At 37.7% G+C, this 14,683-nt stretch overlaps 1 protein-coding gene across 6 annotated transcripts in view; it reads left to right on the forward strand.

Annotated features, from left to right (window-relative positions):
• LOC128682568 (serine/threonine-protein kinase 10) overlaps window positions 1-14,683 on the forward strand; it is a 76,909-nt gene that overhangs the window by 4,802 nt on the left and 57,424 nt on the right. For all 6 annotated transcript variants that reach the window (XM_053767372.2, XM_053767373.1, XM_053767368.1 and 3 more), the window contains exons 2-3: window positions 11,292-11,400; window positions 12,757-12,882. In XM_053767372.2, coding sequence (XP_053623347.1) covers window positions 11,374-11,400; window positions 12,757-12,882 — 153 coding nt within the window. In that variant the 5' untranslated portion in view covers window positions 11,292-11,373. The remainder of the gene's footprint in view (window positions 1-11,291; window positions 11,401-12,756; window positions 12,883-14,683) is intronic.

The following is a 14,683-nucleotide window of genomic DNA, read 5'->3' on the forward strand; positions in this document are numbered from 1 at the left end:
TTGATATAATTTGGAATAGATTAGTTGCGCGCGAACACAATAAGATGTTCGAAATATAAATAAATAAATATATTAGGACAAATCGCACAGATTGAGCTAGCCCCAAAGTAAGTTCGAGACTTGTGTTATGGGATACTGACTCAACGATACTATATTCTATAACATATACATATATAGATAAACATCCAAGACCCGGGCCAATCAGAAAAAGATCATTTTCCATCATTACGTTCGAAAGTTGCCGCGTTACAAACATACATACAAAAAATGTATTTTTGCCCCAATTTGATTTGTAGACCGCTCGCTTCACTCGCTCGGTCAATTATTTTTTACACTCCTAGAAAGAGTAAAAAGTATCTCATGTTAAATTTGATGATATTGGGTTATCTCAGATAAGTCTGTGATGCGATATATATCTATATGGAAGATTGCCGAATAAAGTATTATAGAATGATAAAATATATAAATATATTAGAGCAAATCACACAGATTGGGCCAGCCCCAAAGTAAGTTCGAGACTTGTGTTACGGGATACTAACTCAACGATACTATATTTTATAACAAATACATATATATATAAACATCCAAGACCCGGGCCAATTAGAAAAAGATCATATTCCATCATGATCCGACCGGGGATCGAACCCGGGACCTCTCGGTTCAGAGGCAAGCACTTTACCACTTCGCCACCGAGGTCGTCAGTTACGCATATCCGACATATATGTTGCTCATAAATCGTCAAATGATGTTGTTCAAACCGAAATCCGAGAATCCGAAATCGATCAGAAAGATAATTGATAAGTAGGCTTAGGAGTATCGCGAAAAGGGAACAATACAAATTTTAATTTCAAATCACATCTCCAATCAAAATCATATCATATGCGTGCAAAACCTAGTATGGATATACTTTTGTTGAACATGTGAAGATACCGTGTCACATACGGGGTAGACAGAGCCAATGATTTAATGTGTACTGTTAGCTATGTAAAATTTTTAACTAACACGTAAGTATATGGTTTTGACCGAAATTTATGGTAAGCCCTTCTGGCATGATAGGGACCAACACTGTTCAAATGAGTTTCTTTCGACATTTCTTCTCAGCAGTGGTCGTTCCGAAATGCCAGTAGTTTGTAGCTTGTGAGAAATAACTATAAATATAAAAATTGACGTGAAAAAGTGCCTGTGAAGGTCTAATTTCTGAATAAATGATTTGAATTTGCACGACTATGTATAGTAATATTTTATTCACTACTTTTATGCATACATTACTTATCATAATCATAGTTACGCACGATATTAATTTGGCATAATGTTTTAGGCACAATTTTTTTACGCATACCTACCATAAGACGACCTCGGTGGCGCAGTGGTAAAGTTTTTGCCACTGAACCGAGAGGTCCCGGGTTCGATCCCCGGTCGGGTCATGATGGAAAATGATCTTTTTCTGATTGAACCGGGTCTTGGATGTTTATCTATTTATGTATATGTTATAGAATATAGTATCATTGAGTTAATATCCCATAACACAAGTCTCGCACTTACTTTGGGGCTAGCTCAGTCTGTGTGATTTGTCCTAATATATATTATAAGCATTACAATTTTTAAGCATAATATTGTAAAGCATACTGGCGGCTTATGTGTGGCCCGAGCGCCGCCCCGCCGCACCCTGACCTACTGCTACACTATAGCTTTATGCGAATCGAAGTTATGGTAAAATACATTAGCCGCAACTATAATTACGCTTATTGAAAAGGTATGCCAAAAAACAATTATGTCAAAAAATAACCTAACTGGTTATGCTAAATTAAATTAGGATAAAAAATTTATGCGAAAAAAGGGTCCCATAGTAATACATATGCGTTCTTTGCTAAAGCGTGCTGTCTTCATTCGTGCCGCCATCACCTGAATAATTTAATGGCCAACAACTAATTGTCTGATCGAATATTGATGCGGTAACTGTTCTCGATGGCAATAGCTGGAAAGTGGACCCTGGGCTCCGAAGCTTTGTAGCGAAGGAAGTATTCGTGAACGCACCAGTCGTAAAGCCAAAACGGAATTGACTGGCTAAGAATACTGAACGTTACTGATGCATTCCTTACTAATATTATAAATGCGAAAGTTTGTGAGGATGTATGTTTGTTACTCTTTTACGCAAAATCTAGTGGACGAATTGTTATGAAATTTGGTACACAGGTAGAATATAATCTGGAATAACACTTAGGGTATTTTTTGTCCCAGAAATCCCACGGGAGCGAAGCCCCGGGGCGCAGCTAGTATTATGCGAAAGTCTGTCTATTCCTCTTTCACGGCTAAACCGCTGGACCGATTTTGATGAAACTTGGTATGCATGTAGTGAAAGACCCCCTTTTAAACAAAAGCTACTTTTTTTTATCAAAAATCCCTAAATAACTAGAGAAATACACGCGAGAAATAAGGCTAGATCTAATACTAGTTGTTCGCCGCGAACTTCCTCGTGAACACAATAAAATTTTCATGAGATTTTACAAAATTGTGAATATTTTAAAACCGACTTAACCGATTTTGATGCGCCACGAATTTAAAAATTCTATTGACAGATCCTACATACCTTTTAAATTTAGTAAGCGAATGAAATATATTATGTACTTAAGTGAAGTTCACGCGGGTGACGCCGCAGACAAAAGCTAATCGAACATGCGCAGACACAGGTGGACGCTCGAAAGCGTGTCACGAATCACGATCCACTGGAGCCCTGCGCGGTACTGTCGCGGACACAAGTGTGTTCGTTACATTTAATATGGGTGGTTTCGAACGTTGCGACCGCGCTGTCATTACGATCTGTCAATTTTCATGAGGACGGAATCATTTCCAATATCAATAAAATTGACATTACCACACTACAGATCTCTCATCATCTCTTAAAGCCAGTTAGTAAAACTAATTCTTTTCTTTGTTGTCATTCGAAAAATTGTAATGACAGCGCGGCCGCAGCGGCCGAAACGCTCTGCGAAACACTTCTATACCTGTTGGATAATGTTAGGGCCCGTCCATTAATCACGTGATGTTTTTTTTTATTAGCATGTTTAAAAACCCCCATCCAAAATCATGTGTATTTTTAGTTTCTACAAATAATATAATTTTTTTTATCATCTTAAAATACCTACATGTATAAATAATATAAATTATACACTACACTACTACTATAATTAACTACACGAGTAAAATATTATATCACACCACAATTCACGCCGCTTTTCAGTTTAAAAATCGCGCGTTTGACGAAAAAATAAATACATGCGTTATCTTACTGCACCCCTCTCGCCCCTGGTATATTTCGTGATTTTTTGATTTGATTGACGCAATTTTTTAACCGCCCACATAAAGAGGGGTGTTATACTTTGACCGCTAAGTGGGTCTGTCTGTGAGCATGGCACCGTGGCTCATCAACGGGTGAACCGATTTGCGGTCTTTTTTATTTGATAGCCAATTTTTATGCGGTGGTTCTTAGATATGTCCGATCAAAATCGGTTCAGCCGTTCAAAAGTTAATTTGTCTAACAAATAAACTTGTTTCGGAAGCACACCATGGTCAATCATGCTGATGTTTGTCATTTCGCATCCGCTGCTATCGAGAGGTTAAAGATTCGACAATATTTGTCTGTTTAACACCTCTGACTCTGTCTGTACCCACGCATTACAAGTTAACACCTACTTAGAGCTTCGGTCCGTGTAGCTACGAGTGAACGAGAGCTTGACCCATTTGTTATTTAACGGGGTGGACAGAGCCTCGGGACTGCTCTCTAAGCATATATTTTTTTTGTTAGTACCTAGCATTTGGCCGCGTAAATTTCTTACGGAATCTGTGATTTTTCCGGTATGAAAAGTACCCTATGTCCTTCCTTCTCCAAATTTCAAACTACATGTGTGCACAATTTCAAGAACATTGGTTGAGTAGATAGAGCGTGAAGAGGTAACAAAGTTACTTTTGCATTAATAATAATAGTTAGGAAATAATAATTTTAGACGCCTTGCTCAAGAACCACACTATCTATTGGTGAAAACCGTACAGAAATCCGATCAGTAGTTTTTGAGTTTATTATCGGGTTCATACAGACAGACATGACAGGAGACTTCTTTTTAACCCCCGACGCAAAAAGAGTAGTGTTATAAGTTTAACGTTCATCCGTTTGGGAGCTACGATGCCACAGACAGATACACAGCTGTCTGTGTATCTGTCTGTGGCATCGTAGCTCCCAAACGGATGAACCGATGTTCGTTTAGTCGTTTTTTTGTGTCATAGATAATATTATCCCGGGTGTTCTTAGTCGTGTTTCGTGAAAATCTGTTCGGCCGTTCAAAAGTTGTAGCGAAATTAATATTGAAAGTCGAGGGTTTTTTAATTTTTGTAACAAATCAAATTATTATACATATGTAACCTAAACAATTTATTTTTGTTAAAAATTTGTAAGTTCTATAGCAATACCTCTGCTATCTAGTTTGAATGATCAATCCGAAACCGGTCTTAAAATTCCCATATTGTTCTCATATATGCGATTGATTATACGGAATCTCGTGACATACTTACATACAAATTACGGGTGTGTGGTCTGTATCCCACTTCCCACTAGTATTTTAAAGGCGAAAGTTTGTATGTTTATTATTTGTTCACGCTCAAACGGTTGGGCCAATTTTTAATAGTTGCACGCCGCGAACTTAGACCTCTAGCAAACAAAAAAATTTTATACACAATTGTGAATATTTCGAAAACGACTTAACAGATTTTGTTGCCCCGCGAACTTAAAAATTCTATTGACAGATCCTACATACCTTTAAAATGTTATCAAAATCAGACCACATACTTACAAAAAAACATGCATACTTACAAAAAATTTATATTTTGCCCCAAGTTGATTTGTTGAAATTTGGTAATGATGAAGCTGATACCTCGAATTAACACGCAGGGCACTTTTTAACCCGAAATCGCGATTCGCGAAGGATTTAGTCAAAATGTCTGTTAAGTCTATGGCGCTTTATAAAGTAGATGGCGGTACCAGTACTGAGAAGAAAGGTCGAACGAGACTCATTATTGTTTCATACCTGTTTCCGGGCTCTGGGATTAGGTAAAAAAAAAAATTCTATGCTTGAACATGAAACTTAAACTGTATGTATTACCGAATTTCATTAAAATCGGTTCAGCGGTTCAGCTGTGACACCGTAAATTCTCGCATTTGTAACATTAGTATGGGGGATCTAAGTATGAATTTAATTCGCGTTTAAGATGATATCATCCTTTGTGACTAATACTGATATTATCCTTCCTTATTGGTTAAAAAAGGTTGGCCTTATTACACGACTGCCCAATAAAAGGTGTGTTATGTGTAAACGATTCACGTTTTTAGGCTTCAACATTTGGTGTTTTGAGTCATTTCTCATCCTTGCTCAAGTTCGCATAAATGATCTATCCGAACTATCCTACAAATATTATAAATACAGAGGTCTGTGAGGATGTATGAATGTATGCTTATTACTCTTTCAAGCAAAATATACTGGACCACGATATACGATTGTTATGAAATTTAGAACACGGGTAGAATTTGACGACCTCGGTGGCGCAGTGCTAAGGTTCTAGCGACTGAACCGAGAGGTCCCGGGTTCGATCCCCGGTCGGGTCATGATGGAAAATGATCTTTTTCTGATTGGCCCGGGTCTTGGATGTTTATCTATATATGTATTTGTTATAAAATATAGTATCGTTGAGTTAGTATCCCATAACACAAGTCTCGAACTTACTTTGGGGCTAGCTCAATCTGTGTGATTTGTCCTAAAAAAAAAAATATAACCTGGAATAACACATAGGGTACTTTTAATCCCGAAAGTACGCAATTCCCGCAGGATTTAGTCAAAAAATCTGATAGACAAGGGCGTTTTTTAATAATTGCGCGGGTTACGGCTAGCTGCGTCTCGGGGCCTCGCTCCCGTGGGAATTTCGGGACAAAAGGTTATATTCTACCCGTGTACCGAATTTCATAACAATCCGTCTGGTAAATTTCGCGTGAGTGTAACAAACATACACACATTATATCCTCACAAAATTTCGCAATTATAATATTAGTAGGAGTAATTTTGTCCTTATAAATTACTCATTCTATAGCGGAATGAATCTAAAAATACCATATCACTTACTCAGTTCAAACAATATGATTCTATATATACTATGTCATATAGTTGCGTCATAATTATGTTGAGTGATGGATGTGACGGCCTTGGCTTAGTATTATTGGCTTTAATTTGCGCGAATTACTTTTGAGACGTGTGGTTTCCGACCTATATTCCGAATACGACCATTCCATCCAACTAAGGGGGCAAGGCATGACTGCAAAATCCATAAAAGCGCGACTGACCTGTCCGCGCGGGACAGTGATAACTTGGGACGTCCCGCCAAAATGTCCGTGACATCTGACGACGTGGCAAAATGGTTGGTGGTTGGTTTTGTCACCTCAAAACCATGATTTCGACCGCCGCGTGCGCGCTGTCATTACAATTTTTACAATTTTAACGAAGACAACACTGAGTTTTACTATATGACTATACATTAATTACTCTGTACTGTAGTAATGTGAATTTTATGAAGGATTGATTTTGGAAATGATTCCTTCCTCAAGAAAATTGACGGATTGTAATGACCGCGCGGTCGCAGCGGTCGAAACGCTCTGCGAACCAACCTTTGGCGAACGATGGAGCTATCACGAAAAATAATATGTAATGTATGTTTTTTTGACGACCTCGTTGGCGCGAAATGCTAGCCTCTGAATCGAGAGGTCCCGGGTTCGATCTCCGGTCGGGTCACGATGAAAAATATTCTTTTTCTAATTGGCCCAAGTCTTGGATGTTTATCTATATATGTATTTGTTATAGAATATAGTATCGTTGAGTCAGTATCCCATAACACAGGTCTCGAACTTACCTTTGCGGCTAGCTCAATCTGTGCGATTTGTCCTAATATATTTATTATTATAATTATGTACCTAATCAGGTGACATCTCGCGACCGATCAGAATATAATAGTTTTAACTGACTCGCTTCAGAAAAATGCGTGAATATCAGTTAATTTAGTAAGAACAGGTTTTACCTAACGTTATGTTGAGCATTAGAAAATTCTAGTTTTAACAAAGGCATTTAACAATAGCGTTCTATCTAAAAACGGGTTTTAACTGTAACATATACATTAACTAGCGGCTCGTCCCGGCTTCGCTCGGGTTAATATAATAAACCTTGCTCAGGAATCACACTATCCATTGGTGAAAACCGCATGAAAACTGCAGTATTTTTTAGAGTTTATCGCGAACAGACAGACGCGGCAGAGGACATTATATTATAATATGTAAGGATTACAATACAATACAAAAATCTTTATTGCACAAATTAATTACATAGTATACATATGTACAAAATGTATAATCACACATAGCATGACATTATGGTATAGATACATTGTGCAAAAGGCGGCCTTATCGCTGTAAGCGATTTCTTCCAGGCAACCTTTTGGGAAATTGCTAGACGAGGAAATACAGAAATGCGACAATTGTAAAAATAGATTTAATATAATAAAAATACTTAAAATAAATATCATAAACCTACATAAATGTTAATACTATATTAATAATAGGATTCACGTGAGCAGGGCGTGTTTGATGTGAGCCTTATCAGCACAGTCCAGTAAACGGACGGACAAAATTGTACATTTTAAAATGTTCCACTATCGCACGTCCTGTTGGAGACACGATCTGTTATAACCAGTCGAACGATAAACTTACATATTCTAACTAGGTTTTGCCCGCGGCTTCGCCCACGTGAATTTCCCACGGGATCATTAATTTTTCCGGCATGAAAGGTATTATGCCCTTCTCCGTACTATATTTTAAGCAGATTTCAAGCAACATTTCAAGAAGATTGGTTGAGTAGATAGAGCGTGAAGAGGTAACGAAACTTTTTTTCGCATTTATAATATTAGTTAAGATAAAATTTAATTTAAATTTCCTATTTCATTACACCATGTTGTTAACCGTTGAGGTGTTCCTCCATTGAGAGCCGATCACTGGGTGTCACCCTTATTACAAGCTTTTATTTTACTTGCAATGGTGTATGTATGTTCGGATGGGATCTTATAACTCAATTTTGAAGCAGATATCTTCAACCGATTGAACTGAGATTTTGTACACGCGTTTATTATGGATGACAATGCAATATAAGGATAAGTATGACCTGATTGTGCACCCAGGAACGCCTCCTAACAAGGGAATTCGTCAACGGTTTACTGTACGGTTATGTTGTTTTTGTCACGCATCTAATGCAATGAGATCTCTCTGACAACAACAAAGTTTGTGTTAAAAATGTCATTTCTGTAAGAAACTCATCGCAAATCTTGTCTCTCTCTCTCTCTCTCTCTGTCTATCGTTTTGTACACATGTTACAAGAAGATTGTGTGACGTAATTTGTGTACGATCGTAAAGTGACGCTCAAAGTGAACGCCATGTGTTGTATTAATATGTGGGTACGTCCAAATCAAAAGGGACTTTATGGCGGCTAGCACTTAGGTCTTTATCGCCGTTGTTCCAATACAAAACACTGGCAATACAGACCTTAAGTGCTGGCCGCGGTAAGGTCCCTTTTGATTTGGACGGACCACATATTTCTCATTTCAATATTGCCGCACCCACGCAATGCGAAAATATATATATATATATTTTCGCTTTTTTAAATATGTTTTGTTGTGTTATGAGTCAACTTATATTTATATTTAAATTTATATTTAAAAAATGGTAAGCCCTTCTGGCATAATAGGGACCAACACTGTTTGAATGAGTTTCTTTCGGCATTTCCTCTCAGCAGTGGTCGTTCCGAAATGCTAGTAGTTTGTAGCTTTGGTAAACATCATTTAATTTAGAATATGACGTGAAAAAGTGCCTGTGAAGGCCTAATTTCTGAATAAATGATTTGATTTTGATTTTGATTTTGACTTAAACGGCTTGGTTCTATAAATTTCAATGACAAAGAAAATGGAAGACACTGAGCTCTCTCTCTCTCTCTCTCTCTCTCTCTCTCGTCCTCTCGTCTGAGCGTCGTCGTCACTAAAGACAACAAGCTATCGTAGCTAAATGAGTTACAATATTTCCATACGACTTCCCCAAGGGTCTTAGAGACGAAACAGTTTTTGTTTGATAAATTAAAAAAAACCCCCGACTTTCAATATTCATTTCGCTAAAACTTTTGAACGGCTGAATCGATTTTGATTTACTATCGCATAAAATAAAACGCATCTTAATCCTTTCAACCGTTTATGAGCTACGGTCCCGTGTATACAGATAGACAGACACACTTAGCGGTCAAACTTATAACACCTATCTTTTTGCGTCGGTGGTTAAAAAATAGGAAAGCGATCCCTGGGCTCCGGCGCTCAATGTTCGAAGAAGATACCGGAAAGGCGCCATACAAAGCGACTAGACACGCGTTGCGACAACATGTGTTCTGTCCTGTTTGTTCTCCTGTATTTCCGATACGCGTTTCCCATTCTTGGGTACATATGGTTTTCTCTGTTTCCGATAAATTGGCACGTGGACTTGGACAAGAGTGGGCTTCGTTTTTGATGACAGCGAGACGCGGGAAATGTTCGTTTTTGTTTGTTTCTCTTTTCATACCGGCTCCACTTCACACTATCCGCGAGCAGTGTCGCCAAAGTTTGCCTGATTCGGTATACATTGCTGATTTTTCATTGCGGTAAATAAAAAGCACAACTATCTACGCAACGTTCACGCACGTCATCTGTCTGTATGGAGCCTACGTTAGTTATAAAGTAAACAAGGAACTAGGGTTGCCAACTTTTTTAGTCCAATGTATTATTAAATTCAGTAGCCGTTAAATACAGTAGACTTAGCTTTTACCCGTGATTTCCCACGGGAGCAGTTATTTTTCCGGGATGAAAGGTACCCTATGTCCTTCTCCGTACTTCAAACTACATGTATGCAAAATTTCAAGAAGATTGTTTGAATACATAGTTGATAGTGAAGAGGTGAAAAACAAACATTACTATCACATTTATAATCTTAGTGAAATTATGTTTAGCTTTAAATATATAATTTTTTAATAATGCTGATAAAATGTGGCCGTCCAAATCAAAAAGGACCTTATGGCGGCTGGCACTTAGGTCTTTATTGCCGTATTACAAAAAAATTAGAAATTATATAAAAGAAGCACTTTGTAAAAAGGCATATTACAAGTCTGACGATTATGTGGATGACAATAATGTTTGGCCCAAGCATGGTGCAGTATCCTCATAACATATGTAATTGGTTTATGACATTATTACGTACGTTTTGTACATTTAGCTTTTTATTTTATAAATATATATATATTTTGTGTGACAATTTTCAATAATTTTATTGGAAATTCAACTTTTATTTTATTTATTCATTCAAACACATTCAGTCACACAAGACATTTTTAATAATGATGTAAATTCGTCCTCCTATTTTTTTATATATGTATAAGACCAATATTTGTTAATTGACGTCCTTGGAGAAAAGGCTGCGGTGAAGTTTGTTGCGCCGCTTCTTCTTCACCTGCGCTTTGGAAGCCGGCAGTAGACTTAGTTTAAGTAATTTTTGACGTCAATAAGTGATGTATATCATCCTAAATTGAATAAAGAATTTTGAATTTGAATTTGTTGTTCGAATACACAATACACAACGGCGATTGTGGCGTAGTGCCGTGAGTGCCGGGCGTCGTAAGGTCCCTTTTGATTTGGACGGCCACAAATATTGTATTCGTGGAAACAAACATACGCACACACATACATCCTTACAAACTTTCGCATTTATAACGTTAGTAGGACTTGTAGTGCCGTACAGCCTTACGCTGGCCTCGGAACGACCTAGCAAGGTCGCCGTCATGACGTGACCCTTATCGCGTAGTTAATAGAGTCGATTATGTGTAAGGAAATGTGCGTTGAAATGTACATAGATCTTTTTGATGAAAGTTGATTTATTAAAGCAAGTATGTTGTATTTCTGTTACTTCTTCACGCTCGAACTCCAACCAGTTGTGTCTGTCCACCTGTTTGTGATCGGAAGTTCCCAGATTCGAGTCCTACTCGTGCCGCGTGCCGCCGAATGTATAGTAGTTTTCATAGACCACCGCTTGCTTCCGGTGAAGGAGAACATCGCGAGGGAACCTGCTCACTGGCGGACAGTTCAGTTCACTAGTGTGTATGCAACTACAGTCGCTAGATTTGACATTTTTATTTATGTATTTGTTACAGAGATTCGTGCCGCAGCCCGAGTGACGATGTGCAATGACGGCTGAGACAGAGGCGCGTCGAACACGGCGCGCTCACAGGCGACATGTCATTTTTTAATAACCTCAAAAAGGTGAGCACCTAGGACAACTGTGGTTTTTCGTAGAGACTACCAGAGATGGGCGTTTAAAATATAAGCGTATAACATATAATGATAATAATCAACCAGTACCTTAACAATAATTGTAGCTAACAAAATGGACCTATAGTTTGATTTGTCCGACGAGTCTCCGATCTTATTATTGGCACAACCAGAGTGCACATACATTCAGCAGGCAAATATGAGTGACGCACACAAAAAGTAAAATACCTATAACACTATTATTTAATCTAAACACGAAAATAGGTTAAAATTAATTTGAGCCACTAATCGTTAACTGCTTACGCTTAAAATTTTAACAACTCGCGACATTTTTAATTCATTGTTAGTTCATTGAAATCGTTCAAAAATTCATCTAGTAGTAAAAATAAGCAGTCCAAACTATCAGTAAATTAAATTCTGACTATAATATGTTAACAATTTTTTTCGACGAAAACAATAATAAGCTATTAAGCAGATAAGCAATTAAGAAAAGCTTATTTAAAAAAATAATTTAACAATTATAAAATTCTGGTGTTTTTTATGCCGCTTAGCCCAGCTCTAGAGACTACAATATGAATGAATTTACATTGGATTATTTGTAATTTGTTACAGACATTTAATGAGCATTAGAATTTATTCTATCGCATTATAATCTGTCAAGAATGTGAAGAAATTAAATGAATGCGCTGTCTCCTGTCGGCTGGCAACACTGGGTGTTTATCGACCAATCTTGACCATTCTATTTGGTGTTGCAATGGCAAAAAAAAGTAATTCGTCGAAAATCCGTTTTCTTCGCTTTCTTGACAGACTGTAGGTTTATAACCTGTAATGGTAAGCTAATAGGGACCTTCTGGCGTAATAGGGACCAACACTTTTCATTTATCGGCATTTCATCTCCGAAATGCCAGTAGTTTCTATCTTGTGAGGAATTACTATTTAATATGAAAATGTGCCTGTGAAGATCTAATTTAGCTAAGCTAATTTAATTAAGGTAGATGTTAAATGTGAATAAATAAAATGGAGTTCTTCAAAAAGGGTTCGTGGAAAGATTCATTCATGGTCGCACTCACGTGTGATTCCCCTTGCGTACATAGGCTGCTGTGACCACGACCACTCCTCATTACATGGGCCGTATACATGTTGTCTTGATCAGTAATTTAAATAAGTAACCAGTGTTCCAAAATGGCGGAATGTCAGAATGGCGTTTCGTTTCGACAACGTCAAACGTCAATCAATTGCGCCAAGATATTTTAGATATGTTTCCAAATGTATATTCCATAATTTTTTTTTAATGACGAAAATAATAATTAGCCGATGGAAGGACACTAAGCATCTCTCAATTGTCAGGTCCTGCACCTGGGCAGCGGCCATGACACGAAGAAGAAAAAAGTGTTCGCGAACATCCGCGACAACAGCGACCCCGCCGAGAATTGGGACATGATTGGCGAGCTCGGCGATGGCGCTTTTGGCAAGGTGAGTCTATTTGACAGAGACAGAACTCTTGTGCTGTCTCGTGTTAAAGAGTTGTCAGCGTTCTGTCTTGTTTCGTCTCATCTATTTTTAACTAGCGGCCCGTCCCGATTTGGGTAAATACCTGATAAATTATATAATCCGTGCAGTAGTTTTTGACTTTATCGCGAACAGACACACACGGCAGAGGAGTTTTTTCATTGTTTAAAAAATATTTAAGTTCTTATGCACCGTAGCCAAGAAGGGCCATCTCTAGATGAAATAAAAGAGAAGGCAGGGGTCGTGTCGTATAGGGGGGGTGAAATCGGTGGCCGAGGACAGAATTAGATGGACAATGCTCCACCGACAAGAACAAAGTTGTTAAATTTTTTTCCGCTAAGATATTACTCTATCGTCACGTCACGTTAGAGTATCACTTAATATGGAGCGTTTGGACGAGTACAAAAATGTGTGATTTTATTTTCTTTATATCTTCAAAAGCGTTGCCACAGTATTTTTTTCACAGATGTTTATAATAGTATAAGGGTCTTCCAATAGTCAATCCTACTCATATTATAAATGCGAAAGTTTGTGAGGATGTATGTTTGTTTGTTTGTTTGTTTGTTTGTTTGTTTGTTTGTTTGTTTGTTTGTTTGTTTGTTTGTTTGTTTGTTTGTTGGTTTGTTTGTTTGTTACTATTTCACGCAAAATCTACTGGACGGATTGTGTGTTCCGTGTACCAAATAACACAACAATCATAGTTGTGTTATTTGGTACACGGAATATATATAGGGCAGTGCCGAAGCCTCCATACAACACGATTCCTGCCGGCTTACCTTGACAGATTCTAATATATATATTTTTTTATTATTAACAATAATAGCTTACCCCCGCGGTCTGCTCTTAGAAAAATCCTTACTAGTTACAATAGGCATGTAAGCCGACGACCGATCGCATTACCTACTTTAGTAATATTAAAAACGAGCCAGTATAAAACGACAATTTTATCGTGAGCCACATAATTACATTGCGCGCTTTCTAAAGACATTCTTCAATATCGTAATACTAAATACGCAATGCATTTGAATAAAACGCGCAAACGCACACATAAGATTTGACTATCGCGCCACGGTCACGTCAACCCGCCTATGTTTTTGGGAACTTTAAGAATTAGGATGAATGAAATTCACACACACACATGCTTAATACCACTACATAGAACCAATCGTCGATATACGGCGACCTATAACCCGATCTCTAATCGCCTCCCAATCTTTTTGTAGCAGGTATTAAGGATTTGATTGGTTTGGCAACTATTAACCAATCAGAGCGATTCTGCCTAGCGTCCTGTCAAAATCAGTCACACTCGTTAGTTAACGCGCGCATTTTGCATTGCACAAGTTTTTTTATGCTAATTTATTTGTTGTGATTTGTGTTGTGTTTGATTGTGAAACCTAAAAAATCGAAAATATTGAAATTTTACTTGCCAAGAGTGTATTAAATAAATAAATAATATATAAATATACCAGGACAAATCACACAGATTGAGCTAGCCCCAAAGTAAGTTCGAGACTTGTGTTATGGGATACTAACTCAACGATACTATATTTTATAACAAATACATATATTGTGTGCGTAGTGTTTCTGTAAAGGTTTGTTTGTTTTTAGTGTTTTTTGTCGTCACATAGGTCGTAGTACGTATATGAGAAATTTACGCGTTATCCTTGTTTTTGGTCCGGCTTTACCTCTATTCTTTTTCACGCCACGCCGCTGAATAGGGTACATTTTATCCCGAAATGTCCACGGCAGCGAAGCCCCGGGACGA

Source organism: Plodia interpunctella, chromosome 30 (genome assembly GCF_027563975.2).
Source record: "Plodia interpunctella isolate USDA-ARS_2022_Savannah chromosome 30, ilPloInte3.2, whole genome shotgun sequence".
NCBI lineage: Eukaryota > Metazoa > Arthropoda > Insecta > Lepidoptera > Pyralidae > Plodia > Plodia interpunctella.